The 27440-nt window shown below is 45.9% G+C and overlaps 1 protein-coding gene across 1 annotated transcript in view; it reads left to right on the top strand.

Moving 5' to 3' along the window:
* MYO18B (myosin XVIIIB) overlaps positions 1-27440 on the top strand; it is a 256494-nt gene that overhangs the window by 193862 nt on the left and 35192 nt on the right. Inside the window, 1 exon segment of the mRNA XM_055323213.1 lies at positions 21570-21700. Coding sequence (XP_055179188.1) covers positions 21570-21700 — 131 coding nt within the window.

Below are 27440 nucleotides of genomic sequence, written 5' to 3'. Positions count from 1 at the left end.
ACTTGTAAATTTGTACCGTTTAAGTTTTAATGGCAATTGTGTCGAACAGCTGGCCTGCAAAGTCCTAGAAAATTCAGCAGTTGGCTCGTGCAAGCTGTTAAGAGCCCCTTCCAGCACACCAGTTGCTTGGAGTTTCCTTGGGGTAGGGTCCCAAGCTCCAGTTAGGAGGCTGTGGTGTAGAGTAGAAAGAATGTGGCTTGGGGTTCCGAAGGCTCTTAAATCAAATCTCATCATTAACTGATTTTTTTTTAAGCAAAATGATTTCACCATCAGAACTCTGTCACCTGAAGGACTTCTTTGGCCTTGTGGGTCAGAGGATCCCATCTACTCTTTCTGAGTGGCTTCACTCCATGTTCTAGCTCTGCTGGTCTTGCCAGCTCCTTCATCTTTCCCTCTTGGCAGCTTCCTCCTGGCTTCTGAGGATCTGGCCACCGCTGGTAAGGGCCTTAGTTTTCATGTTCATTCTTGTTTGCTCTCATTGGGTTTTCTTGGCCACCTGAAGACCCGTATCTCCAAACTGTAGTTGGAAACACAGCTCCCTCCTACCACTTCGCCTGGAGGCATTCACCAAATCCAGAATTGAGGGTTTCCTTTAAAAAAAAGAAAAAAGAAAAAAAAGGAAAAGAAAAGAAAAGAAAAAACCTCTCTGTGTTTTCCTCCTGCAAATGGCTGTGAACTTCAGAGCATAACGATGAATTATTTTGGCTGGGAACTGAAGTATTTAAAAAGGCATTCCATATGGAGGGCATTTGGGGCCATGAGTAGGGTGTAAATAATACCTTTTATGGCTCTCCTGACAGGGAGATAGCTCTCCTAATTACCACCCCGTTATCTCTGTTTGATCCAAAGTGGCCCAGCACTTTATAAACTCCCTGTTCACTTCCCACCCGTAATGGCCTCCTGCATTCTCAGGGAGCTGGCAGGGGGGAAATGTGGGTATTTATATCAATACCCCCTTCCAGGCACCATGGGCTCCTGTCTCCCCACATAAGTTTCCCTACAAAAGAAACTTGGTCCTAAGAATGAGTGGGAGCCTACGCCACTAGCCCCAGACATGTTTCTGGGACAGAATTCTTCGAAGCTATCTTTATCCCAAACGATAAATGTGCTTGTCTCGCTTCAAGAGGTGGTATCGTCTAATGAAATGAGTTTCTTTGCGTCTGCCTCTGAGATGAGATATCTTGATAATAAAATCTATTACGGAAAGCCCTACCTAGGAATAATTGGGTCTATTACTCCCTGACTTGTGGCTTTGTTTCTGCATTGAGAACAGGCTCTCCTATAATTAATCAGAACTTAAAGTTGCTAATACCAATTACAAATAATGCATAGAGTGTTGAGATGGTGAACAGAAGAGTAGATACTGATCTTGTCCCCCGAGACTTCACCGATTGAACTTTTGTCACTTTAAGACTTGCTGGAAATTAGAGTAAATTAATGAAGCAAATTTAATTATTTTAAAAAGTAAGGGGGGGCAGGTATTGATTGAATGTTGCAGGTGTACATTAAATTATTCAAATAGATCCAACTGAAATTGTTTAGATGAGATTATGCTTCACCTAATTGCATGGCAGAGAGGCTCAGGAAGGTTAATCTTCACGATCAAAAGCAGGATCATTGGCACCAGCTGGACATCTTCAGAAGATAGTGGTCCCAAGGAAACCCAGGGGGCCCTAAATCAGACTCAATGTTCTGAAATCATTTCCAAGCAGCAATTTGTTTGGAAAGGTGATTCATCTCTTTTTGGTGCCCTTTCTAATTTTGGCTGAGCTTAAACAATGAGAAGATGGAAGGAGACCCCAGGACTTGAGGATAGACCAGGAAGTGGGAAAGAAAATGGTTTTTACTGGGAGAATTGGCTGGTTTGGAGTTGCAAGTGTAACATAGTGGGAAAGGATGAGCGAACTGGTCTAAATTAAGGTTCTATTGGTTGTAAGTGACAAAATTCAAATTGGCTTCAGCAAAAGGGATTGTATTGGCACATCTAATGGAAAAGTCTAGTGACCTGTGATTTCAGGTCCAGTGGAATTCAGGGACTCAGATGATGTTGACGGGCTGAATGCAGTGTGCTGGGCCAACTTGCACCAGCTCACCAGAGCTAACGGTGCACATCTGTGTATTTGAGGATGTTGGTTTGATAGATTGACATTAGTCATCAAAGGAGAATTTATACCATGGAAATTGTTCCAAAGTGGGGCTCCCCCTTCCCCATAGGGCCAATTTAAAAAATTTACCAGGCTGCCACTGGCTGAACCCTCCTCTCCATCCCCATTCTCAGGTAGGCTTTTCCTTCCCAGGTGCCACAGTCAGGCTGAAAAATGATCAGCAAATCAACCTCAGTGGTAAGACAGTTCCTTGTACCCGACAGCTCAGACAGAGGTCCAGAAATGGAATCTTACTGATTCTGATTGGCCTGGTATGGGTTCCATGCCCATCCCTAAAGTGAGCACCAGTGCCAGAAGGGAGCAGTCTCTGGTTGCATAGTTCTGGGAGACGTGCCCAGCCCTGAATCCAGGGGTGGAGTCAGCCCTGTCCTCACCATGTGGATGGAGAATAGGAGAAAAAGAGCTCCCCCAAGGAAAACCAGAAGGATGAGGAATGGATTCCAGGGAGGGGAAGCCCTCAGGTGCCCACCTCGAAGGCCGTGTCTGTGTGCCTTGACCTTTGCCAGCTTTCCTCCGCTCTGCCCCAAGTTCCTTTTATGTTTTCTCCTCTCTACTTATTCTTTTTTCTCTCACTTGACTTTTCTTCCCCTTCTGTTTTATACTTTTCTGTTACTCATGCAGCTGGGAGGTCCCATAAGTAGGACAGATCAAAGAAACAGGGGAGCAGACTAGAAGGGGGCAGCCTGATTTTCCTTTCTGGCTCCGTAAGGGAGCAGCTCCTATAATGAGAGGAGCCTGCCTGAGAGCCAGAGGGCTTGGATTCGAGAGCCCTGCTTGTGCCTCATATTGGCTGTGGGACCTGGGGCATGCCTCTCCCCTGAGCAGGGCTCACTTTCTCTCTCCCCATAAAATGGATCGGATCATCTCCAAGGCCCTTTCGGCTGAGACGGCGTGCAAGGGTAGACTTCAGTGGTTATGGAGCTGCGAGCTTTGGGGGTGTCTCAAAGGGCTGACAGGTCATGCTGGGAACCTCCTCTGGAAGGAGCGTGTCCTTCCACCCCAAGATCTCTGAACAGGGTTGCAGAATCTCAAACCTGAAATTGTCTAGACTCTTCCATCTCATCTGATGCCTTCTCCAGCCTCAGACTGGTGGAAATTCCACCTCTGGTTAAACAGACTATAGTGCTGGAGAAATCATGAACCTCTGAAGGTGACAAAATCCCTGTATATAGCCCCTTTACTCTGGTGCCTTCCAAGTGGATTCTGTACCTACCACAGATTCCAGAGGTAGATTCCGGTTGTATCACTTTATCTCTGGGGAGATACAGAGAGGCACCCTCTTGCTTCTCTCACCTGGAAGACCGTAAGGGGTTATCTAGAGACTACCATGTTGTTGTTTTTTTAAATAGCCAACTTCCCACCCCCTTTAAAGTCCATAGCTAATGCGGATTTGTGGTAAATCAAAGCAGAGCCCTCCATCAGGCTTCTACCACCATTTACCCTGGCCCCTGATGCAACACCATAAAACTCAGCTTCGTATCCCATGATCTAGACCAGAGGTCAGCAAATTCCAATCCATGGCCCAGATCTTGTCTGTCTTCTGGTTTGGTTTTGTTTGAGTTTCTTTGGTAAACAAAGTTTTATTAGAACGTAGTCACAGCTGTTTATGTATTGTCTAAGGCTGCTTTCATGCTACAATGGCAGAGATGACAATGACAGAGATCACTTAGCCCATAAAATCTCAAATATTTATTACCTAGCCCTTTTCAGAAAAAAAAAATGGCTTTTCTCATTTTAGTACCTTTGCCCTAGAACATTGCTGGACACATATAAGGCCTGAAAAAAAAATACATCTTGAATGAAGAAAGAGCTTGACAGAAGGGCAAGATATGGAAGTAAGGAGACCTAGATGAAAATCTTAGTTCCCTTGTTTCCCTTCTGTGTTACTTTGGTCAAGACACTCACCTTCTCTGTGTCTCCATTATCTTATAAAATGGGGATAATCACTGCAACTTCTTCACAACATTGAGGGGAAGATTTAATGAGATAATGTGTTTAAAGGCCTGTCATGGGGGCTGGTGCAAAGAAAGCAAACTTATTATCATCGTCATGAACATGGTCTCAGTTCATTTGGGCTACTGTAACAAAACATTACAAACTAATGTTTAGCCAACAGAAAGTTAGTACTGACAGTACTAGAAGATGGGAAGTTCAAGATCAAGGCATCAGCACAGTTGTATTTTAGTAAGGGCCCTCCTCCTAGTTTGTAACTGGCACCTTCTTGTATCCTCACATGGCAGAAGGTGCTAGGGTGCTCTCTGGAGCACCATAAAAGTGCTAATTCCATTTATGAGGGTTTCACACTCATGGCCTAATCACTTCCTAAAGCCCCACTTACTAATACTTTCACCTTGGGGGTTAAGATTTCATCATAAGAATTGTGGGTGGGGAGGGATGTAAACATTCAGACCATAGCAATCGTCATCACTGCTACCATCATCACCATTATCATCATCATCATCTTCATCATCATTACCTCATCATCATTACTACCACCACTACCATCCCTCCAACATCATCATCATTGCCACCATCATTACCATTACCATCATAATCCTCATCACCCCACTACTACTACCATCCTGTTCCCAGTCATCATCGTCACCACTATCATGACCATCATCATCATCACCAACATCATCCCACCACCACCAGCACCATCATCATTGTCACTACCACTACCACCATCATGACCACCGCCACCATTTTCATCATCACCACCATTATGACCACTAGCACCACAACCACCATCATCATCTTGACCACCATCATCATCATCACCACAAAAGTGAGACCCAGAGCAGAGAGCACCTTAGAGTCCCTCTGGGAACAGGCCAACTCAACATGCATTAAAAACAGAGGCAGAATGCCAGAACAGGAGTTGGATCATTTCCAGTTTGACAATTCTGAGAATCTTGTCCCCCATGTGCTGTCATCCTATGGGTTCATGGATGCCTCCTTATTTGTGTTCAGTGTCCTGAGCACTGGCTTCATTGGAATTCTGTTCTTTCCCCAGCCTTGCTTTGGCTGCATTCCAGGTAAATGACGTGGAGCCCATCCTGCCTCTAGTCACCTCTGCTCCCCACTCAGATAATTAGAATCAACACATCCATTTCCCTAATGGCATTCTCATCTTCCCCCCCGAAAAGTTTTCAAATAGAAAAAGAAAGGCAAAAACAAGCTACATCTGTCCTTGTTTGGGCAACTTGCAGCTCTCCACGGCTGACATCCACCCAGCTGGGCGGTAGAGCTAGTTTACTTTATGCTTTTGGTGGGAGATGACGTGGTCGATGCTGTTATTAAGTTTGGCAGTGATTTGGAGACAAAGCATCCTGCTGGAGAGTGGCTTATAAACAAATACTCAGGGGAAATCCTTTAGGCTCCAGCCTTTGTGAGCTCATGGCTGGTGGGTGGGGGAAAAAAAAGAAGACTGATGTCACTTCTCAGCAAACAAAAGGAAAGGAACTGAAGAAATAAGATGGCTTTCAGTTCTTCCCGAAAGCCTACCAAAACCTCCGATGGTTGTGCACAGGTAGCAGTTGGATGCTGTTTGCCAGGGTTAAGCAAATGTTTTCTGTAAAGGGCCAGGAAGTAAATATTTCAGACTTTGCAGCCTATATTTTTTGTCATAAAACTCTGCACATCTGGGGATCCCTGGGTGGCGCAGCGGTTTGGCGCCTGCCTTTGGCCCAGGGCGCGATCCTGGAGGCCCGGGATCGAATCCCACGTCGGGCTCCCGGTGCATGGAGCCTGCTTCTCCCTCTGCCTGTGTCTCTGCCTCTCTCTCTCTCTCTGTGACTATCATAAATAAAAAAAAAAAAACTCTGCACATCTTTGCACAAAAGCAGCCATAAGCAACACACAAATGAATGGGCACGTGTGTTCCAAGAAAACTTTATTTTAAAAAAACAATGGGCCAGATTTGGCCCACAGGCTATCATTTGCTGACTCCTGCTCTAAGTTCTATTGGGAGGAAAAGTAGAATAAGAGACAGATGGCAGAATTAGATTTAAATCTTGACTCTAGCCTTTCCAGACTCTGTCTGGGGCAAGTTACCTGTCTCCTCTGAGTCTCAGTTTCCTCATCTGTAAAATGGGTTATAAGTTAGTCAAGAGATTAAAGAGTGTCTTGCACATTTTAAAGGTCAATAAATAATAAGTCTTCCCTAGTACCCACTTCCTCACTCCTGCTATAAATCATGCAGGAGAAAAGAAGTGTGACTAAAGGCTTTTCTTTGGCCCCACCAATGGTAATAAGTTCTGACACACATCTTTTTAAAGCTCATTTGAAAGTGTCTCTGCTCTAAGCTTCCCAAGGTTGGTCCCGCCGTCATCTATTTCTACTAGTACCTTCATACCCCAAAATGCCTTCCTTGGCTCAACCTACCCCATGTTCACCATAAAGCACTGCCTTGGCTGGAAAACCCCAAGTATACAAATCAACAGTCTGTGTACAGTCGTTATTAGAGTGAGCAGTTTACATTGTGGATTAATGAAAGACTGTAAGTCAAGGACACTGCATTTCAAGTCTTATAATTATGTTTGCATTTTAACTGGTATGATTTTTAGATGGGATCTTTGAGCGAATTCTGACTTTTGTGTGATGATGCTAAGACATACTTAACCAGAGGGAGAAAGGATTGCTCTTCATAGAAAAAGTATAAACAGAACCTTGATTTGTGATTTTTGTTTTTCATGATGGATTTTAGCTGGAGTTTGATTTTTTAAAGATTTTTTTTTATTTATTTGAGAGAGAGAGAGAAAGAGAGAGAGAGCTAGAAAGAGCATGAGCAGTGCAGAAGGAGAAGCAGGCTCCCAGCTGAGCAGGGAGTCTGATGTGGGGCTTGATCCCAGGACCGTGGGATCATGACCTGAGCTGAAGGTAGATGCTTAACCAACTGAGCCACCCAGGTGCCCCATTAGTAGGGTTTCCTGGGCACATCTGCCCTTCAGCACTTTGAGTCTTTAGAATATAGAATAATAACACTTCCTGGAATGTTAGAACCGTAGAAACCGTGAACCCAATGGCTCTTAGAAACTTGGAGTTTCTCTAGTTTTCCTCTTCAGTAGTCAGGACAGTGGTTTCTCAAATGTTCAGATTCTTTCCTTTTTTTTTTTCTTTCTTAAATTAAAAAAAAAAAAAGGTAGTCTCTATGTTCAATCTGGAGGCTTGAACTCCCAACCCTGAGACATCAAGAGCCACGTGTTCCACCAACTGCAGCCAGGTGCCCCTAGATTATTTTCTATCTCACTACAACATATATAAATCCCCTAGCATGGTGGTGTCTGATGTGGTACTCACCTGCCAGATGGAACTATTTAAATTTAAGTTAATTAAAATTAAATACAATTAAGAATTCAGTTGCTCACCTGCACTGGCCTCGTATCAGATGCCCCATAGCCACCTGTGGACAGCAGGTGGATTCTCATGCCAACTTAACCATTTGGTGTATAATCTGAATTTTTCCTCTTTGTTCTCATCTCAGACACAGTTTCTCCCAGACTTCTTCGCCAGGGCAGAGCTAGCTAGACCACATGCCACTTAACTTTCTGATTCCCTTTTTATGTACTTATGGCTTTTCTCATTGCCATAAAGAGGGGAACTTGGTTTGGAGGAACAAAGAGCAGGGCATGCTCAGCATAGCCTCCTCAGGACCTCAGCTCTTTTAGGTTAAACCCCACTTCAGCCTGGGGCCACCCTAGTCTTGGGATGGCAAGGACGCACTGTCATCTAGTCTCTGTCATTTATCCATTTTTCCACAAGACACCACTGCCCTGCATGTTTTGCATAATAATTTTACTAGCTACACTCGTTGGTGCCTGTGCATTAACTTTCAGACCTCCACTCCCTCCCCACTATAAGAGTGCTTCCTAATTATCAATATGGCTACTCAACATTTAGATCCACAGAACCTTAGCATTTGGAATGATGGCTTCCTAGAACTGTGTATGATGTCTAAGACCTTAGAAACTTCAAGCCAGGGGCAGCCCGGGAGGCTCAGCGGTTTAGCGCTGCCTTCAGCCCAGGGCCTGATCCTGGAGAACCGGGATCAAGTCCCATGTTGGGCTCCCTGCATGGAGCCTGCTTCTCCCTCTGCCTGTGTCTCTGCCTCTCTCTGTGTGTCTCTCATGAATAAATAAATAAAATATTAAAAAAAAAAGAAACTTCAAGCCAGAAAATCTCACTTGTGGAAGCTTGGATCATTAACGTACATAATATTAAAATCTTATTAGGTTGAACCATACGAAATTCCATTTGCATACAAAAAGATTGAATATAGTTGATTTCACATGGCTCAACCTAATAAAAGTGTGGAATATTGAAATTCACACATTCTCAGAATCATTAGATCCTAATGCTATAGAATTTTAGAAGCCTAGGATTTTAGAACAGGAGCCAGGGAACTTTTTTTTTTTTTTTTTTTGCTAAGGTCCAGAGAGTAATATTTTCAGCTTCATGTACCACAGAGTATGTCACAACCTCTGAACCCTGAAAGCAGCCACACAAATAATACACAGATGAATGTGTGGTTGTATTCTTATAAAACTTTATTTACAAAGACAGGCAAGGGCCAGATGGGCTTTGCAGGCCATAGTTTGCTGCCATTGTTTTGGAACATAAAAACTGATAGTATTCCATCAGGTACTTGGATTTGCATAGGAAACTCCTAGCCCTACTTCCAGAGGGTCTAAAGGGGCCCATTCAAATGTGGAAACATTTTAAGGACAGTATGGCCTAGTTCAGACCACTGTCTCTTGCAGGGCAGTGTGTGGCTCCCAAGGGGGGAATGAGGAGAGTCTCTGGGGACTGTTGCTAATGTGCTCCCTGGCACTGGGAGGGAATCAATGAGCTGAGTGCCTATACTGAGAAGACCAGGGCCAGCTGTCCCAGTGAGCCAAGCTCCTCAGTGAGAAGCTCCAGATGACCCTGAGTGCCAGAGAGGGCAGGATCGATGGAGCTGGCGAGAGCCGGGGCCCAGCTGCGAGGTGGATTTGATGAGGCTCTTCATTTGAGAGACACGTGCCAATGGGCCCTAACCTTGAGATGTAGAGGGCACAAGAGAGTGCACACACCGCCTAGCAGTTGTTTTTCTTTCCTGCTGAGTCAATAAATGAATAAATGGACCATGAGTGGCCAAGTGGCTGATATAATTTTAGACTCCATCAAAAGGAAGATCACAAAAGTGTATGGAGGGAGCTTCTACGTCTCTCTGTTCCCCCGCAGGGAGCCCGAGCTTCCTAATGTTATAGTCTGGGAGTCATCTCAAAGGAGGATGGAGCAGTCTGGAAACAGCTAGTGCCTGTCTGCTGCATGGCAGACATGGCGCAAAGTGCTTCCCGTGCTTTCCACGATTTGTCTAATTAAAGCTGCACTTTGGATCTTATGAGTGAGGTGATATTTTCCCCCCTATTTTACACAATTTAAAAAAAAAGCATAGAAAGACTAAGTGATTTGCCCAAGGCTAAATAAGTAGGAAAGATTCGCACTAGACATGCAATCAGTCTCCTGGACTCTGAAATGTAAACTCCCGATCACGATGCTGGCATTTCTCAAATGAACATCACGTGCATGCAGGTCACCTAGGGATGTGGTTAAAATGCAGGTCCTATGTCAGCAGATCTGGGACAGGACCTGAGTGTCTGCGTTCCTAACCAGCAAACAGGAGATGCCACCAGCCCAGGGACCTCCCTTGGGGTGGCTGGCACTGTATTATACCCTCTCCTTATTCCAGACCCCCTGAAGCCATGGAAGGGGGGGAGTTGCTTTTTTAAGATGAGGTCACAGAGCAGAAAGTGGTTTGTTCAAGATTCAAATTCACATCTGATCCAGAGGCTGTGGCTTTTCTGAAATGATGTCTATCGCCTACCCTTCTGCCTTTAGCTTGGCTTTCAACTGCGTGGGATCTTGCCACTCAGGGAATATTTTGCAATATCCGGAGATGCTCCTGATAACTACTGGGTCAAGGCTGCTAATCATTCTGAAATGCATAGAACAGTCACCTTCCTGGCACCCCGAGCAAAGAATGATCTCCCTCCCCATGTCAATGTCAATTGCCAATTGATGTCAATACATCAATAATGTCAGTAATGCTTCTCTCTAGCAGAGTCTTCTTCAGTCCAGGAAATAAAAATCCACCCAGAACCCTTGTCTGGAGGCCATATAGTGCCCTTGAATTAGAGGAGTCAGTGAGCACTTGAAACAATCCCCCCCCCCAAAAGTAGCACAAATAAACAAGAGTCATAACTGGAAAAAAAAGAAAAAGCCCATTTCCCAATCAATAAGTGTAAGTTTCCACTGCTTCAAGATGAGGCCAGAGTGTTTGCGTCTCTGGAACATCCTCTCGCCTCAGCAGATGGAAGCCAATCAAGTTGGGAAATCATTGTCTTAATCTCCGGTCATTATCACGCCTGGCCGCACGCCGTTTATTGGCATCTTTAGCTGTTAATGTCGCATGCACTGTTTTCTCTGACAATAGCTCCCACCTCCACCCATTTCTCAGCCAGACGGCATTGACTGTGGTCCAAGCGCGAGGAAGGGCAGGATCCAGCATTGATTGCCAGTAGAGACAGCTCCAGTCCATGTCCTGTCTGATCACTTCTTGGGGCTGGGGGGGGGGTGTTGTATCTAATAATATAAGATGATTCATGAAGGCTGATGTACCTGGGAGGGTTTGATTCTGTTTACTCGAGTTCGTTCATGATGGTTCTCTGGCTTGTTGGGAACGCTGGCTGGGGCTTTAGTCGTTACAGAGCGATTGGACGTGCCTGAAGAGAAGTAGGTCTCTGGAGGGGCAAGAGACCATATGATAAATAATGATCTCGTATGCATTCAGCTCTGCGCAGTTCACAGAGCATGTGGACATGATGCGGGCCTCATAGCCTTCTGTACCGCAGACAGGAAAGGAACTCATGCCAGTTGTGGAGTCGAGGGGACAGACTCTAGCATGTACTCCTTGCTGCTGGTGAGTCAGGGCAGACGGGGGACCCGTGTCCAGTTCTCGGGTCTGGTGCATTTCTCAACCTCACCTCTGTGCTGCCTCTCCTTGGCTGTGCCTACTGGGCATAGCTGTTGGGATACAATCATTTCAGTCACTGCTGGCCTGGATGACTCTATTAGGGGGGTGGAGGGGTGGGGGGCGTGTTCCTGGACTTGTAGGCAGAAACTGCAATCCTGAGTCTTGTCTCTCCTGGGAAACTCTGGATGCATAAGGATGCTAATAAGGATGAGACTTAAATCTGAGAGTGGGCAGGGTACGGGTTAGCACATTGGCAATGATGCTTTTATCTGATTCTTGGGCATGTTTGCATTACTCGTGAGCTGGCAGTGAGGAATTGGGGCAAATAAGAGCATGTTTTGGTGGAGAGGGGACAAGGAGGATTTGGGGGGCGAGATCTGGGGCATTTAATCGGTAGGGCTAGTAGGGTTGCAGGGTTGAGTGTTCTGGATGTCTAAATGAAGAGAGGAACATGAGAGGGTCACAGGAGTTGGGGGGAGTGTAAGAAAGCGTCACAGCAGAGGAGTCCCCGTCAACTTGCCATACTTCACAAGCTATCACCTGGTCATCATGGGAACAAGACAGAGGTCTGATGTTTATGGAGTACCTGCTACATTGTATGCAGTGCGTCAGGTGCTTTCCACTCATGAGCGCACAGCTAGTCCCACAGCATGACCATGCTGAAGTCATTCCCACGTTATAGATGAGGAAACTGAGGGTTGGGGTCAGACCGTAGGTGTGGGAAAAGGCATCATGGAGGAAGTGACTATGAAATGGGTCTTGAAAGATGAGTAGGAGTTCACCTGTCAGCAGGGAAGAGCATTCTAGGTGGAGGAACAGTAGGTGCAAAGGCACAGAGGCATGAGGGAATGCAGTATGTTTGGGAGCTCTGAAGACCATGGGAGTTCCGAAGAATTGGGGTGCAGCGTATGGGCAGTAGAAGGAGAAGAACCTCGGAACGTAGACTGGGGGATGGACTATGCAGGGCTCGCTAGGCTTAACCACCCAGTTTGAATTGTGGGAAATGAGGAGTAATTGGGGCCTCTTAAGCAGGAGATTTATCAGATTACAGAGATTCTCCCTTGGGCTATTTATGGGATACAGCATGGGAAAGGGCCTGGGTAGAAGAGAGGGACAGCAATTCAAGACAGCAAGAGAAAGCTTAGGGGACAATAATGGACACTATCTCTATGCTCATGAATAGAGAGCAGGAGAAAGATGCCAAGAGATTAGCCCATTGTATTGACAAAATACTTGATGCCCAGAGTAGGGACAAGGGGTATGAAATAAATTGTTCTCACACTACCCTCTTTGGTTACAGAACCCAATGGACACTTGAGAAATTTCAAAGTCCAGTTTCCCTATTTCTGCAATCACATGGACTAGCGGGCTGAGAAGACACATGAGCTTCATTTCCATTTAAATTGAAATAAGACATGTCAAAGGTGGCCCGATAATTACTGCCTGGAACAATGGCCGTCTGATGCGGGAAGTGTAGTGTCGGTGTATGTGGTACAGATAATTTTTGCATTTGAGACTTAATTATGTTGATATAATTATTTCTCTGTCAGGAAAATTGGGTGGCACAGATCTGTCATATTTGCATTTGAGCAGAAAAACGAAATGCCTTCCTTCTTTTTTACAGGAAGCAGTTGAGTCGGTGACTCTGGGAAGTCAGGAGTGGGGCATGGGGAAGTTCACTCTGGGTCAGGATATCTTCAGTGAATGGTGGGGCTTTGTAAGGTCTTGGCAGGTGTCAACCTTGAGAGGGTTGGAGTCCTCTGGCAGTCCTTGTTTTTGCCCTGTTCTGAAGATGGCTGCATCAGAAATCACAGCCTGGGGGTGGTTTTAGGGCTGGGAAAGCTATGAGCTCTGAATACCTAGAGCCATAAGAAAATTTAGAAAGTGGGTTTATTTTATTTTATTTTACTTTTCTATTCCATTCTATTCTGTTCTATTCTATTTAAATTTAAACTTAATTTAATTTAACTTGCAAACCTGTGATTCAAAGACTCACAGGAGAGTTTCACACTCATGCCTCAAAGCCTAATCACCTCCCTCCCCCTGGCTGTCCCCATCCCACTGTCTGAGAACCTCAACCACATTCTTTGTATAAGGGTCTAGAGCCTGTGTACAACCGTCCGAGGAGTACAAGGGTCCAAGGAGTCTGTGACCTCTGCCACTCCCCACCCTTCGGGGGAATCTTGGGACCCCCTCCTCACCATTGAAACCCCAGGCCATGGCATCATTATTGCCCAAGCGGTGAGGGCCGGTGTTTAGGCAAAAATGAGTCATGGTCCAAAGTGTGTGAAACAAAACGTAGAGAGAGAAGCTCACCTTCTAACAGAGAGAAGGTCTAGATAGGAAAGCCCAGGTTCTAGTTCTGCCTCAGCCACCCAGGGAGTGGCCCAGCAACCTTGGCCAGGTGGCCTCCTGCTCTGGCCTGGTATATAGTGTGTGTGTCCATGGATGCAGTGGTGGTGTGCGTGTGTGGCAAACACACACATCTTAGACCTTCCACAAGCCAGATCTCCATCATCTAGATATGAACAGCCCAACCTGCCTAAAATGTTCATTGTCCAGAATACTATTGTATAGGCCCCAACTCAACGGACTCCACCACCCACAAAGGAAAACAGTGTAGCCATCCTGAACTTCCTCCTATTTCTAGAAATACATCTGTTTAGAGGTTGAATTGTGTCCCACTGCTCCATTGACCTTTCTGCCTCCCTCTTGTAAGGACCCTTTTCATTACATTTAGGGCCCACCCAGATAATCCAAGATAATCTCCCCATCTCAAGAGCCTTAATTTAATCACACCTGCAAAATTCTCTTGCCATCTAAATTAACATATTCCCGAATTGCAGGGATTAGGATGTGGACATCTTTGGGGGCTGTTATTCCTTCTAGCTAGACTAAAGCAGAACCACCCAGATAAATCACTCCTGAATTCTTGACCCGCAGGAAACCATGAGAGATAATGAGTGGTATTCGATATTTCAAAACACTAGGTGTTGAGGCATTATGTAGCAATAAATAATTAAAATAGACTGGGGGTTTGCAATACAGCATTTGATGCTGTAATACTTTGAAAATTGTTATTCTGGATTTCTTGTAACTTTTTCCTTGAAATATATATATATATATAGTATGTATATATACACACACATATATATACATACACATATATACATCTATATAAAATATAAATGTTTATAAATATATACATAGATATAGATAGATAGGAATTGTAAGTATACAGTTTGAGGAATGAAGCCTGGGTTGAACCTGGATATGTCTCTGCTCTGTGCCAGTGATTCTCCTGATTCCTCTCAGATACATTCCCACTCTTCTCTACTCTACTCTAAATTGTAGGAAACTACGCTTTCTAGTTTCCCTGGTAGGGTCAGCCAAAGATAAGTGGTGATGGCCAATTGAAGGACAGGGGAAGGAGAGAAGCCAGGGTATTTCTCCATCTCCTGTGCTGCCTTGGTGGGGGGCATCCCTGATGGCAGCTGAAACTCTAACTCCAGATCATCCCATTCAGAATGCTCCTCTTCCATGAAACCACCTTCCACTGGGCACACTTCCATTGGATGGCCCAACGTCCCATTTTTTCCTTCCAGTCCTAGGTTGGCAGTGCCTTCCTGCCATTGCTAATCTATCCTGGCTTCTCATCTTTCCTATCATCTGAATAACCAATTCCCTGTATTAAATTCCTTTATGTGAATGATCTAGAGCAATTTCCATTTTCTTGACTGATATGGGCTCCTTCAAGGCACTGTATTAAATCCTCCAGCTTCAAAAAAAAAAAACCATCAGGTTTATAGGCTTCATTTTCTGAAAAATGAGGTTGTCCTTGCTACACAATACCTGCAGGCTTCATACTTTCCAAGTCTTTACTTAGAAAGAAGGATATCTGTTAGATATCAAGTGAGAGCCCACATATTAGGTATACCAGATGTACACAGTTGGACATTATTTTGTTTGTTCCTGGTGATAATCTTTTGTTAGGAAATAATACTGGCATGCTACCAGATGAGGAGGTGAAAGTAAGGAAGGATTAAGAACTCTTCAAAATTCACATAGGTGTTTTGTTTCTCCTGCTCCTCCTGTGTTGTTGGTAGCTTGCCTCTCCCTTCTCCCCACTCATCAGGATCTCTCCCTAAAAGTGGTAGCCTTCCACTTCCCTCAGTCCCACAGAGCACTTACCAGTTTACTTTTTTTTTTTAAGATTTTTATTTATTTATTCATGAGAGACACAGAGCGGCAGAGACATAGGCAGAGGGAGAAGCAGGCTTCCTACAGGGAGCCCAGTGCAGGAATTGATCCCAGGATCCCAGGATCAGGACCTGAGCAGAAGGCAGACACTCAACTACTGAGCCACCCAGGTGCCCCCACTTACCAGTTTTCAAGGAAAAACAGCCCCCTCCCCTGCCAACCAGCCAACTACTATAAGCATCTTCTTTGAGGACTCAGGAGGCATTTCCAAGAGGGTTGAGTAGAGTGCGGAAGCTTTGGGAGGTCTAGTTGATGCTAGTAGATGGATCACTGGATGAAGTGCTTAGCTTGGTAGTTCATAGGGTGGACTATGACCCTAGATTGCCTGGGTCTAGACAGTGATCGATTGGACATGCCCACTGTGGGTGTAGAAAAGGGTGGGAGGAACGGTCAGGTATTGACTGACCCTTTGGAAACAGGCAGGCCTGAGCTTGAATCTGTGTGTCACTTTCTAGCTGTGTGACTTTAGGATCTTGGATGAGTCTCTCTGGGTCTATTACCACATGATAAAACTAGACTCAGACAATTAATTTGCAAGAGGCTTAGGAAGAAAGAACCTGGCATAGTGATGACCATCTTCTTCCTAGTTCCTCTTTTTGCTGAAGGTTGGGCTATTTTTCAGCCTTATATAAGAGAATCTAATGCATAATTCTGGGTTTTCTTCTGGGTACACCAAGTCTTTCCCATATGGAGACCGAACATTCATGTTAATGCTCACTCCATGATGGCATTGAAACTCTGGCCAAAGCACAGTTCACAGGGCTTTTTATTCCCCCACAGCCTCATTTCTCCCAGACAAGTGACCCTAGGACAATCTGAATGAAACAGTGGCAGGTCCTCATCATCTCCTCATTTCTTTCTGGGCGGACTGCCCCCACCTCTGGAGACACAGGCATCCTTGGCTAAAGCAGGAGTAATTGGAGGCAAAGTAGAAAAGCGCTGTCGGCAGGTGTCAGGACACCTGGGTTTGACTGCAGATCACTGTGTCTTGACTGCACGACCCTGGGGAAGTGATTTATCCTTTCTGAGGCTCAGCCTGTTCATCTATAAACTGGGGATAATGAGGCTGCCATGGGAGGCACTGAGTGGGCAGTCCAGGGGATTGTTCCTCATACCATAGACAGAAATAAAATCCCATATTTTTTAACTTACTGATCAGAAAAGTCATTCATATCCTTTGTAGAAGACCTGGAGGAGAATAAAACGGAAAACAAAAATCACCTGATATCTCACCACTCGGAGATAATAACACTGCCATTACTTTCCTGTAATGTGGTTGAGTTACTTTTTGTGTTTTTACATTGCACTTGACTCTGAGGGCTCATAAAGATTATGTGAGATGAGACCTGCTAAATGTACGTGAGAAAACAAATAAATATATTCATGTAATAATTAAACAAATAACTAAGTATGTGCTGTGTGTCAGACTGGGAAGGTTCATGCATGTGTATCTGAATGTATGTATGTGAGCACATATTTGCGTGTATTTATATGTATTTATAATAGCATATGTATTTGTGTGTAAATTTTTTTTTAGCTATGGGCCCTGTAACATGAAGTTTCTATTTGTCTTTAGTGAATCAGAAGAAAAAGACAAAGTGAGTTTTCATCAGGTTTCAGGGGTGTTTTGAGATACTGTGCCCTAGAATATAAGCTACATGAAATTAATTTTCTTGGAGGACACCTTGAAAAGATGGAGAGGCAACCTCTAGGGTTCCGGAAACAGACATGAGAGTTCTGTGCAATTGCAGACAAGAGACAGTCCCCTAAAGATGCCCAGGGCAAAGAAAACAAACAGCAGTTTTAAATATTCACCTCTAATTGAACATCACAAAAGGAGACAATTTTAATTGCAACCACTAATTATCGTATGAAAGACCTCCCACACGGGCAGCTCTGTGTGGCTTGCTCCAGGGGGAGTAGCTTGGGAGTTTAACAAGGGTTAGTGATTCTCTTAAGCGATGCTGGGGAGGTCACAAGTACACACACAGTAAAAATACTTTTATTGATTTTTATCTCTGAATGCATGGGGTGTATTATGTATACATAGTGAGTGTAATACCTGGGCCCCTCCTTCATTCGCCATTTCCAGTCATGCAGTAACACCATTCATCCGATCCCCAAATATAGATTGAGTGCTCGCTATGTTCTAAACACCAGCAATACAGAGAGATTTGGTCCCGGCAAGAATGTAAGCTCCACAGAAATTAGGACTTTATCTGCGTCACCTGTGCACAGGTCCGTGCTGGCACATAGTAGGTGCTCAATGGGTGTTTACTGAATGAGTGAATGGCATGTGAATATATGTGCCCAAGTGTAATGAATATATCATATCTATTACTATAGATATGTTGGGTGTAATGACACCAACTATATGTTGGGTGTCATTACAATGTGTATATCACCATTACTGTAGTTAGAGATTAACATGGGTATATGATGTATTTATTAGTAGGCTTCTGCTGTATACATCTTAGCATCTGCATAGTTTCATATCCTAGTTTCTCTCCCAACTTCTTTTTGCTTCAAGCCTCTAAAGAGAGAGAATAACAGAGAAGACCAGCTTCACACTTGGTCTCAAAATGCAACCCCATTTGCACATGGCAATACCGATTCAATCCCAAGCATCCTTAGTCAGATGTCATGAGAGGGAGAGAAGGCCCCAAACTCCCAGACAGGAAAGCGGACACATCTCTTGTACCCCCTTCTCCTGTGTCATGCTCCCCACCCCCAGTGTCCCCTGAGCAGTCTCTAGCTGCGTTTTGTTTTGTCTGCCCCAGGGGCAGTTTGGGGCACCGCATTCATTTCCCCTAACGACTTGGTCTCTGCAATCAGAAGACTCTATTTGCTTTGCAAGTTGAAGCAGAAAAGGTTTGCTGATTGCTGATTGCACAGACTCTAGATTTCCCAAGTCTGTCTCCTTGTGTTCCCACTGGGCCTGATCTGAGTACCCTGGATCCCATCCTTGGTCCATATACTCTCATCTATGGATGCTTTTCTTGCTTGAAGCTCTCCCCGTTCCAATAACTCATCCCCTATGCGGCCCTTAGTTGCATCCATGTCTTTTCTCTGTGGGGTGCTAAAAAACCTTTGGAACTAGAGTCCTTATTCACCTGTGACCTTGGCAAACCTCTGCTCCTCATCCCCAGTGGCTCCTCATTCTCCTCTGAAAATTAAATGATAGCAATGCCAGCGTTGACCAAGCCTTTCCTCTTCTGGAGGTCAGAGAGGTTGGGTACCTTGCTACAGCTCACACAGCCAGTGAGGGGCAGAGCTGGGCTTTGAACCCAGGCACACTGGCTCTAGAAGCTACTTTGTCTTTGATGATACTACAGATTGGACTCACCTCAGCTCGCCCTTGCCTGCTCCCACCCACTTAGTCCCAGAGCAGAGCCATCCATCCCTGAGATAGTGACTGTCCCCGGGGGCCCGGTCCCCTGGTCTCTGCCTACCAGGAGGCTCTGTGAGGGTTAAAACATCAGGCCCTTGTTGCTCACGCTGCATGACGTTGCAGGTGCAAAGCTCACCCAGGCACAGCTGGGAGGGGACACCAGTGCTCTTCTCTCATCTCTGGGCTCATGAGGCAGAAAACTCTGTCCCCCAAGAACCCAAGACCACACCTCTGAGCTTTGTGCTCTCCCGGCTGCATGACCTCACACAGGCCCCTCTGCTGCTCTGGCTTTCCGTAGCCCCCAAACAAACACTTACAGCACGCCTAACATGGCCTGGGGAAGTGGACGTCAGCTAGCATCTCTGTATCTTACAAAGAAAGATACAGGTGCCCCATTTCCTGGGAGAACATGTTTGATTTCTGTTGCCTTGGAGAGAGCTGAGCTCAGACAAGTGCTCCTATAAGTTGCTGGGACTTTGCACCCGGCCGTTTTTCTGGGTGTCTTTATGAGCTGACATGCCAGCGTCCAGAGGCAAGCGCCTCCCAGCCATCCCCCGGTGCGTGTTATTTCCTGTGACAGTCCACTGGCCTCCTGCCCGGGGGCCCCTGCCTCTGACCGGCTCTCACCTTGTCAGCACCAAGATGGGGATTTCACAGCTGGCAACTTCAATCAACTCTAGTGCTTGCCAACTTCTCGTCCGTCACCCCTTCTCTCTCCACGCTGCTGCTTCTCAGCTCCACTCAGCCCTTACACTTCTCAGTCTTTGCCTGCTCGCTTTCTCTCTCTCTCTCTCTCTGTCTGTCTCGTTAAAATTGGGAAAACTCAAAATCAGATGAAAAGCACAGACCCACAATACCGCGAATAGACAGGCCACTCTGCAAAGGACAGCTGTGCACATTCCCGCAATGGGGAGGACCTGGTCCTCCCTGACTTTCATTGGGGGTGTGCACACGCAGCCCCAGAAAGATCACTGGCAAGATCAGGCTTTAAATCCAGGCTCTGCACTGAATGCCTTCACTGGCCTCCACTTCTTCATTTACAACATAAAGAAAACGATCCCAGCCCCAGAGAGGCACTGTAAGCTGTTTCAGATTGCACAGCTAGTGAGTTAAATGGGTAACTGGGAACATTGCTTAGATATGACCCTAAATCTTCATATTTTCACCTTTCTACACCCTCAGCAGTTGGTATATATGTGTTCCTTAAAGCATCAGGGGCGCCTGGGTTACTCGGTTGCTTAAGAGTCTGACTCTTTTTTTTTTTTTAAGATTTTATTTATCTATTCATGAGAGACACACAGAGAGAGACAGAGACACAGGCAGAGGGAGGAGCAGGCTCCCTGCAGGACTTGATCCCCAGACCCCAGGATCATGACCTGAGCTGAAGGCAGACACTCAACCATAGATCCGCCCAGGTGCCCCAAGAGTCCGACTCTTGATCTCAGCCCAGGTCTTGATCTCAGGTTTCTGAGAGCCTACTTTAAAATAAATAAATAAATAAATAAATAAATAAATAAATAAATAAATAAATCAACAGTCAACAAATAATCCTTACATAATTTAGAACAGCTTAAAAGAAAAACTTTATCCCTAATCTACACTCCCCCATCATCCTCATCTATAAATATCACCAGCTCCCTAAGTGTTTTTCCAATGGTATGTGTGTTATTTGCAGATAGATAGGGGCATGATAGTCCCTATTCTATTTCGTTTGCTTAACATTATTCCACAGAAGCATTCCACACTGCCACAACCCTTATTTCAAATGTTAATGTCTGCCTCGTGGCATCAAAGAGACACTACTGTGGTCTTCCTAACCATTCCCAGTTGTGTTGGATGATGAGGCTGCTTTCAACTTCTCCCCATCCCCAATCCCACTGCTCTGAGCATTCTCTGGTACAGACTTTACTTTGCCTTTTGACTCATTCCCTGTAGGATAAATTTCTAGCAGGTGGGATTCCAGGTTTAACCCAAGGTTTCTCAGACTGGGCACTACGCATATTTGGGTGAGGTAGTTCTCTGTGGAGGGGCTTTTGTGCACATTGTAGGATGTCGGGCATCATCCCTGGCCTCTACCCACTAATGTCAGTAGCACCCCTGCCTGACACAGTGCCAGGCACAGAAAGAGCTCAGTAAATGGCAGTGGTATCTGCTTGCTCTGGGAGGAACCCCTCTGGCTTGTCCGTCTTTGCCTTTGCTGCCTCTAAGATGCAGAGTTGGGGGAGTCAGCATGGTGGAGTTCAAAAGGAACCATTCCTGTCTGCCCCCCACTACGTGCCCAATCTCTTATTCCAGATGCCTCACTCTAGATCCATCCCTGAGGCAGACATAGCTTCCAGAACCAGCCTCAGTTACTGTTCTGGGAAACATGAATTGGTCCATATATTTACTCATCCATCCAAGATGTACTGACTGGTGCAAAGTGGGTGGTGGTGCATGACTCTGGGGTCAGACACACTAGGCTGAGACCCACCCCCCCAGTGTGGATGAGGGGGCTCTGTCTTGGGGGCCATCAGCCATGCCCTGGTGGCCCCCAAAACATCCATGTCCTCTATACAATTTACAACATCTATCTGAGGGTCTGAAAGCCCACCTGTATGGAGAGGGTGCTCACCATGTACTAGGTACTCAGTGAACACTAGGCTCCACCTGGGGTGTGTTTTTCCTCCCCAGAAGCTCTGGCAAGTAGGTGAGTTCTTGCCCAAGGCCAACATTTGCTTGTGGTCTCTGTCTCCAGGAGAAGTATGTGGAGGAACTCGCAGCAGTGAGACAGACCCTCCAGACAGACCTGGAGACGTCCATCCGGCGGATTGCCGACCTACAGGCAGCCTTAGAGGAGGTGGTGTCCAGCGACAGCGACACGGAGAGGTAATCTACAGGGCCCAGGTGTGGCTGGGTACAGCAAGTGAACTGTACCCTGAGTGTTCTACAGTCTTTGGTAGACAGAACTCCCATTCTCAGGTCTGAGGGTCCCCATCTACAGGGAGACCCCAGGGCATTGAGTGGTGGGAGGGATAACTGGCTGGCTTATGTGAGCAGTGACAGGATGTTTGCTTCCCCTGTGGTGTTAGCATCTCCTTGTTGCCACTGAAGCCACCTAGCCTAGCTCTCCAAGCTTTCAGAGAAGCAATCAGTGGAGTGCTTGCAGAGTGGGCTGCAGATCGTGATTGTGGGCAGGTTCCATGTCCAATCTGGGCCCAATCCCCTCACATGCGAAATGGACATAATGCTTCGGACCAGCTACATCAAATTGCTCTATTTTGACTACTTTTTGGCACGCAGATTGACGTTTCATGTACCCAACCCACTGCATATCGGGGTTGTCAGTGAGTGTCAAATGAGGTACCAGATGGACACCATTTAGAGCAGTACCAGGAGTGCACACAGGGTGTAGGGGTGTAAGCTGTGTTTGGGCACAGAATGGGCATCTTTTCACAGAGGCAAAAGCTGATTGGAAGATGTAAGATTAGACAGCTGGTGATACGCCAGACCACCCAAATTCAGTGTCAGGGCTTCTCTCCTGTCTTAGAAGACAGGTTACTTCACACTGTCTCCACTCAAATCTCAAGCTTCCCTAGGCCATGGGTGGGCTGCTCACCTGGATGGAAGGAGTTCGAGGTGTTCCAGATGGGCACATGGACCCAGGCTGTCCAGTCTCTTGCAGGTGGCCCATAGCATCCTGTTCCCCAGAGCTGCCTTTGTAACATTGGCATGTTACTTCTCTGGAAACTATAGCTGCCTGTCTGGCTGTAGCCTCTCTGCTCACATCCCAGTCTCTGCCTAAAACCTGGGAAGCAAGGAGAGGCATTTTGTTTGCATTGCTCTGCTAAGAAACAGGGTACCTTAATGTAACCTTCAGATGTGACTCCCTCCCTACACACACTTGTGGGGCTGTACTCGCTGCTGCTCCCCCTTGGTCCCTGTCTCTGTGAAATGATTCACGTTGCAGCCTGAACAATCCAGTAGCAGACCATGAGTGCAACCGTCTCCACTTCTAGGAAGACCCTGAGAGAAGTTTAAGGTCACATAGCAAATTACGAGCATGCATGGAGTTTGAAGCTGGGGCTGCTGAGTTTCCTACCCTAGGCCTTTGCCAGTCGTACCCTTCGTAATAGGGTGAAGCAGGGGCCAGCTGCTGACCTGCAAGAGGCATGGGCAAGAGAGGTGGGCGGTGAGGGAAATAGAGTTGCAAGTCAGCTGTCGCTTAGCCAGTGGGAAGAACCCGTGGAGCAGACCATGCCTGGTCAAGGGAAAAAAGCCCAGAAGGAAACACACCAACATTCTAATACTGATGGAAGGCATCACTCCTGACCTCAATTTTTGTTTTCTTCAAGCTTTATTTATATATTATAAAATTTCTGCAATGAACATACACATACAACCCTAGACTAGGATCCTCATTTGGAGATTTTGCTCACATAAGTTACGGACTTTATTTTTTTAAGATTATTTATTCATTTTAGAGAGAGAGGGAAAGAGCAGGGTGAAGGGGCAGAGGAAGAGGGAGAGAAAGTCCCAAGCAGACTCTGCACTAAGCATGGAGCCCAATGTGGGGCTTGATCTCATGACCCTGAGATCATGACTGAGTTGAAACCAGAGTCGGTTGCTTAACCAATTGAGCACCCAGGCACCCCTAAGTTACAGACTTTCTACACCTGATTTTAGTATGTGATCACATCCTTTCCTTGATGTGGTTCTGGGCTGGTCATAAGCTGCTCAGAGTTGGGTAACATTGAACTTGTTCATGCTCAGCGTCATCTGACAGAGACCCAGTGAACTCTGCATGTCTTTGCCTCTAAATAAAGGACTTTATCTAAGAAATCGCAGTTTGTGCAAAAATTGCTTCCATGCACAATTCTAAGTGTTGCTACCATGCCCTGCTAATTTGCACAGCTGCCAAATTGTGGTGAAATGGCAAATACTGGTGTTGCACCTGCTTCCTGGCTCACGATTACATTTAGGATGTCCCGTGAGCTGCCCTCCCTGCAGTTTATTAGTGTCCTGACAGAAATCATGTCTGTAATTGTAAACCCTATTGTCAATATTACCTACTTGATGCTTGGGCTGGCTCTTCTGTTAATAAAGACATGAGCACTTTTGCACTAATTATAATGAGAATTAATGGTTGTATATATGAGGGTTTTTTTTAACTAATGAGTAAAACTTTTGAAACATTTTTACTTGCATAGCCAGAGATTGCTTTTCTTTTGTTCTCTCTCTCTCTCATTCTCTCTCTCTCTCTCTCTCCCACTCTCTTTTGGGAGAGAACACAAGCTTGGGGGGGGGGCAGGGGCAAACAGAGAAGGAAAGAGAGAATCTTAAGCAGGCTCCATGCTCATCATAGAGACTGATGCAGGGCTCAGTCCCACGAGCCTGAGATCATGACCTGAGCCAAAATGAAGATTGGGATGCTTAACTGATGGAGCCACCTAAGGTCCTAGCTTTTCTTTTCTTTTTTTTCTTCAAGTTTTTATTTTAATTCCAGCATAACTAACATACAGTGTTCTATTAGTTTCAGGTGTATCGTATAGTGATTGAACAATTCTAAACATTATTCAGTGCTTGGCATGATAAGTGCGCTCCTGTTTCTCCACTTCCTCACCAGCACTCGTTCTTTGTGTTTTTGATTTTAACCGTGGTGACAGGTGTGAGGCGCTATCTCATTGTGGGCTGGATTTGCATTTCCCTGATGCCAGTGATGTTGAGCATCTTTCCATGTGTCTGTCCGCCATCTGCGGGTCTTCTTTGGAGAAATGTCTGCTCATCTCTTCTGTCCACTTTTAATTGGATTATTTGTTTTTAAGGTGTTGAGGTTGCTTTTCTGATACGTGAAAGTTATCAGTGAAATAAATGAAATTTTATTATTAAAACAAAATTTGTTATTAAAAATAACAAAATTGGAAAGAAGCAAAGGATCCATGCTTGGAGGCTAGATAGAAGTAGTGACAGAAGCAGGGAGCACATTCTTGTCTGGGGAGTGAGATCCTTGTGGTGAGGTCACAGATGGTCATGGACATCGCTCTAGTCTCAGCTTATAGAGGCTCCTCTCAAGCCTGAAAGGGACCCTGACCTCACCCTCATCTCGATAAGAGGTTACTTTATCTCTTTCCACTCCAGCTGACAAGCCTCCTACTCGCTCATCCAGCTTTTCTGAGTTCCAGACCTTGGGACCCCAGGAATCATATCTGAATTTAGCTTCCTGCCTGCATTTTCATGATCTTCTGTCTCAGCAGGAATTGGTCCTGACCCTCTTCCCTGTAACCTGGATTTGAAATAGATGCAGAGCAGAGATTTCACCCATAGCACGCAAATAGGGAGAGACGGGCAGGTGATGGGGATTGCCTACAAAGAAGTCTTGACACATTTTGAAGAATTAATATTGCACAAACTTTGTTCTCTGGCCACACTGCAATTAAAATGATCCTCATCAATAGAAGGAAATCCATGCCTTGCTGGGCTACAGAGGCGCCGTCTGGAGCAGAGCTCCAGCTCCTACCCTGGTGCCAGCCTGTCCTCTTCCCCATCCTGATGGCAACACGCTATACTTCCTTCATAATTGTCTTGTCACCTGGGGTACGTAGTTTGGATGGGAGCCTGAGGGATTTGTGGAGGTACCTCTCCAAACTGAGCTCTCAATTAGGATTCACACCCATCCTGGGGGAGAGAGAGAGAGAGAGAGAGAGAGAGAGAGAGAGAGAGAGTGTGTGTGTGTGTGTGTTGCTTCTGCTGGAGGTAAGGTTCTTTAAGAGACTTGTTCAAATTATGAAAAGTCACATTTCCCCATGTTGGGAATTAGATCGGAGTGTAACAGGCCTTCCAGGCTGGAAACGTGGTTACGTGCTCAGAAAGCCAGGTGGCCCATGCAGCGACATTTAAACACGTGCCATTCCTGCACTCGGGCTCTGTGCTGTGACTTAGATCGGGGCATCAACCTTCGCAGATTAATGGGGAAATGCTTTAAGCTGTTCCCCCAGAGCCCGGAGCATGCTCATTACTCAGGGAGGAAGGGATGTGTCAGTTGACAGCCCCATCTATTCCTGGCCCCAGGGTCTGTGGCTGCTCTGCCTGGCACCTTTCTGGGGGTCTGGGGTAGGGTGGCGGACAGCGTGGAGAGATCAGTGGATGACTTCTGACTTCTAGATCAGCTGAGAACGTACCAATTCCAGCTGGCCCGGTCAGAGACCAATGCTCTTGAAAGGTGTCTCTTGTGCTGTGTTGCATGTAAGTTACATGTTTCTCGACATACATCCTTCTAACTGGGCTAAAATTAGGCTGCAGCAGCATAAGTAGGAAGATGTGGGTCTCACCACAGATGGCAGCTGCCACTGAGGGCCTAATTCTGAGTTGATTTATTTATTAGTGGGCCCAGGCTCTGGCCAGACTGTAAAGGTTCCTGCTACATAAAAGGACAGACTTTGGAACTGCTCACATTCCTCTTCCTAAAACGCCCTTATCTTCTGATTTGCAATCCCTGAGCTTCCACCTCGAGTAATAAGCCTGCCCTAGGCCTTAGATGCTTTAGCATCTCTTCATTATCCTGAGAAGCTTGATACCCCATTCCCAGTGAAGACACGTAGCCTAGTGATGCCACAGAAGCCACCTGACTTTCCAAGTGTCTTTCTAGCTTGGGAGGCCTGGATACTCGGCTGATAGGGGTCATGAGGAGTCAGGGCTCCAACCTATTTTTACCCACTCCTGCCTTATAGGAAATGATGGTAATTGGGATAAGAGGTAGTCTCTGCTGAGAGCTGACTGTGTGCTGAGCTACGCAAACTACTTGCTTTGCAGACACTTTCCTCACAACTTTTTAAGATTGGTGCCCAACTTACGGACTGGGACACTGGAGTCAAATAAATCAAGGAGCTGGCTTGGGCTCACACAGCAGTGATGGGGCTGTGATGATTTCTAGGCTGACCCCACCACCCACACTTCCAATGAGCAAGCTCGGCCGTCGCATTTGACATACCCCATCTTCCTCTTTTATCTTGTCAAACTCTTTGCTCTTAGCCAAGTAACTGACCTGTCACTCTGGTGCATGTGTGTCTGTCAATGTGACAGGGGGCCAGTGCATTCTTGTGTTACTTCCCAGGCAATGTGGGCAATTAGGCTGGAATTGTCTGACAAAGACACATGCCAAAAACAATACAACAGAAGACATCTAATTAGTTATCTAGCTTATCAGCAAGGCCCTGTCCACTAATGCCTGGCACAAGTTCTTTTTTTTTTTAAGATTTTATTTATTTATTCATGAGAGACATAGACAGAGGCATACAGGCAGAGGGAGAAGCAGGTTCCATGCAGGGAGCCCAATGTGGGACTCGATCCCGGGACTCCAGGATCACACCCTGGACGGAAGGCAGGGGCCAAACTGTTGAGCTACCCAGGGATTCCCCTGGCACAAGTTCTTTAAAAGCCACACGTACCAAGGCGAGAGAGAGAACCACTGATAGGTTGGGAGACAGGGTTCTGTCTTGGATGTACCACCAAATAGACCTAGACCAGGTCATCTGCCCTTCCAGAGTCATTACTTGCCCAGTCAACACATTAAAACCATCATCATCATCATCACCATCAATATTTGCCTTCCAAGTTAAGACAGGAGGTAACA

The sequence above is a fragment of the Nyctereutes procyonoides genome, unplaced genomic scaffold, assembly GCF_905146905.1.
Source record: "Nyctereutes procyonoides isolate TBG_1078 unplaced genomic scaffold, NYPRO_anot_genome, whole genome shotgun sequence".
NCBI classification, from domain to species: domain Eukaryota; kingdom Metazoa; phylum Chordata; class Mammalia; order Carnivora; family Canidae; genus Nyctereutes; species Nyctereutes procyonoides.
The sequence above is the reverse complement of the archived record's forward strand: the minus strand, read 5'-3'. Positions and strand labels throughout refer to the sequence as shown.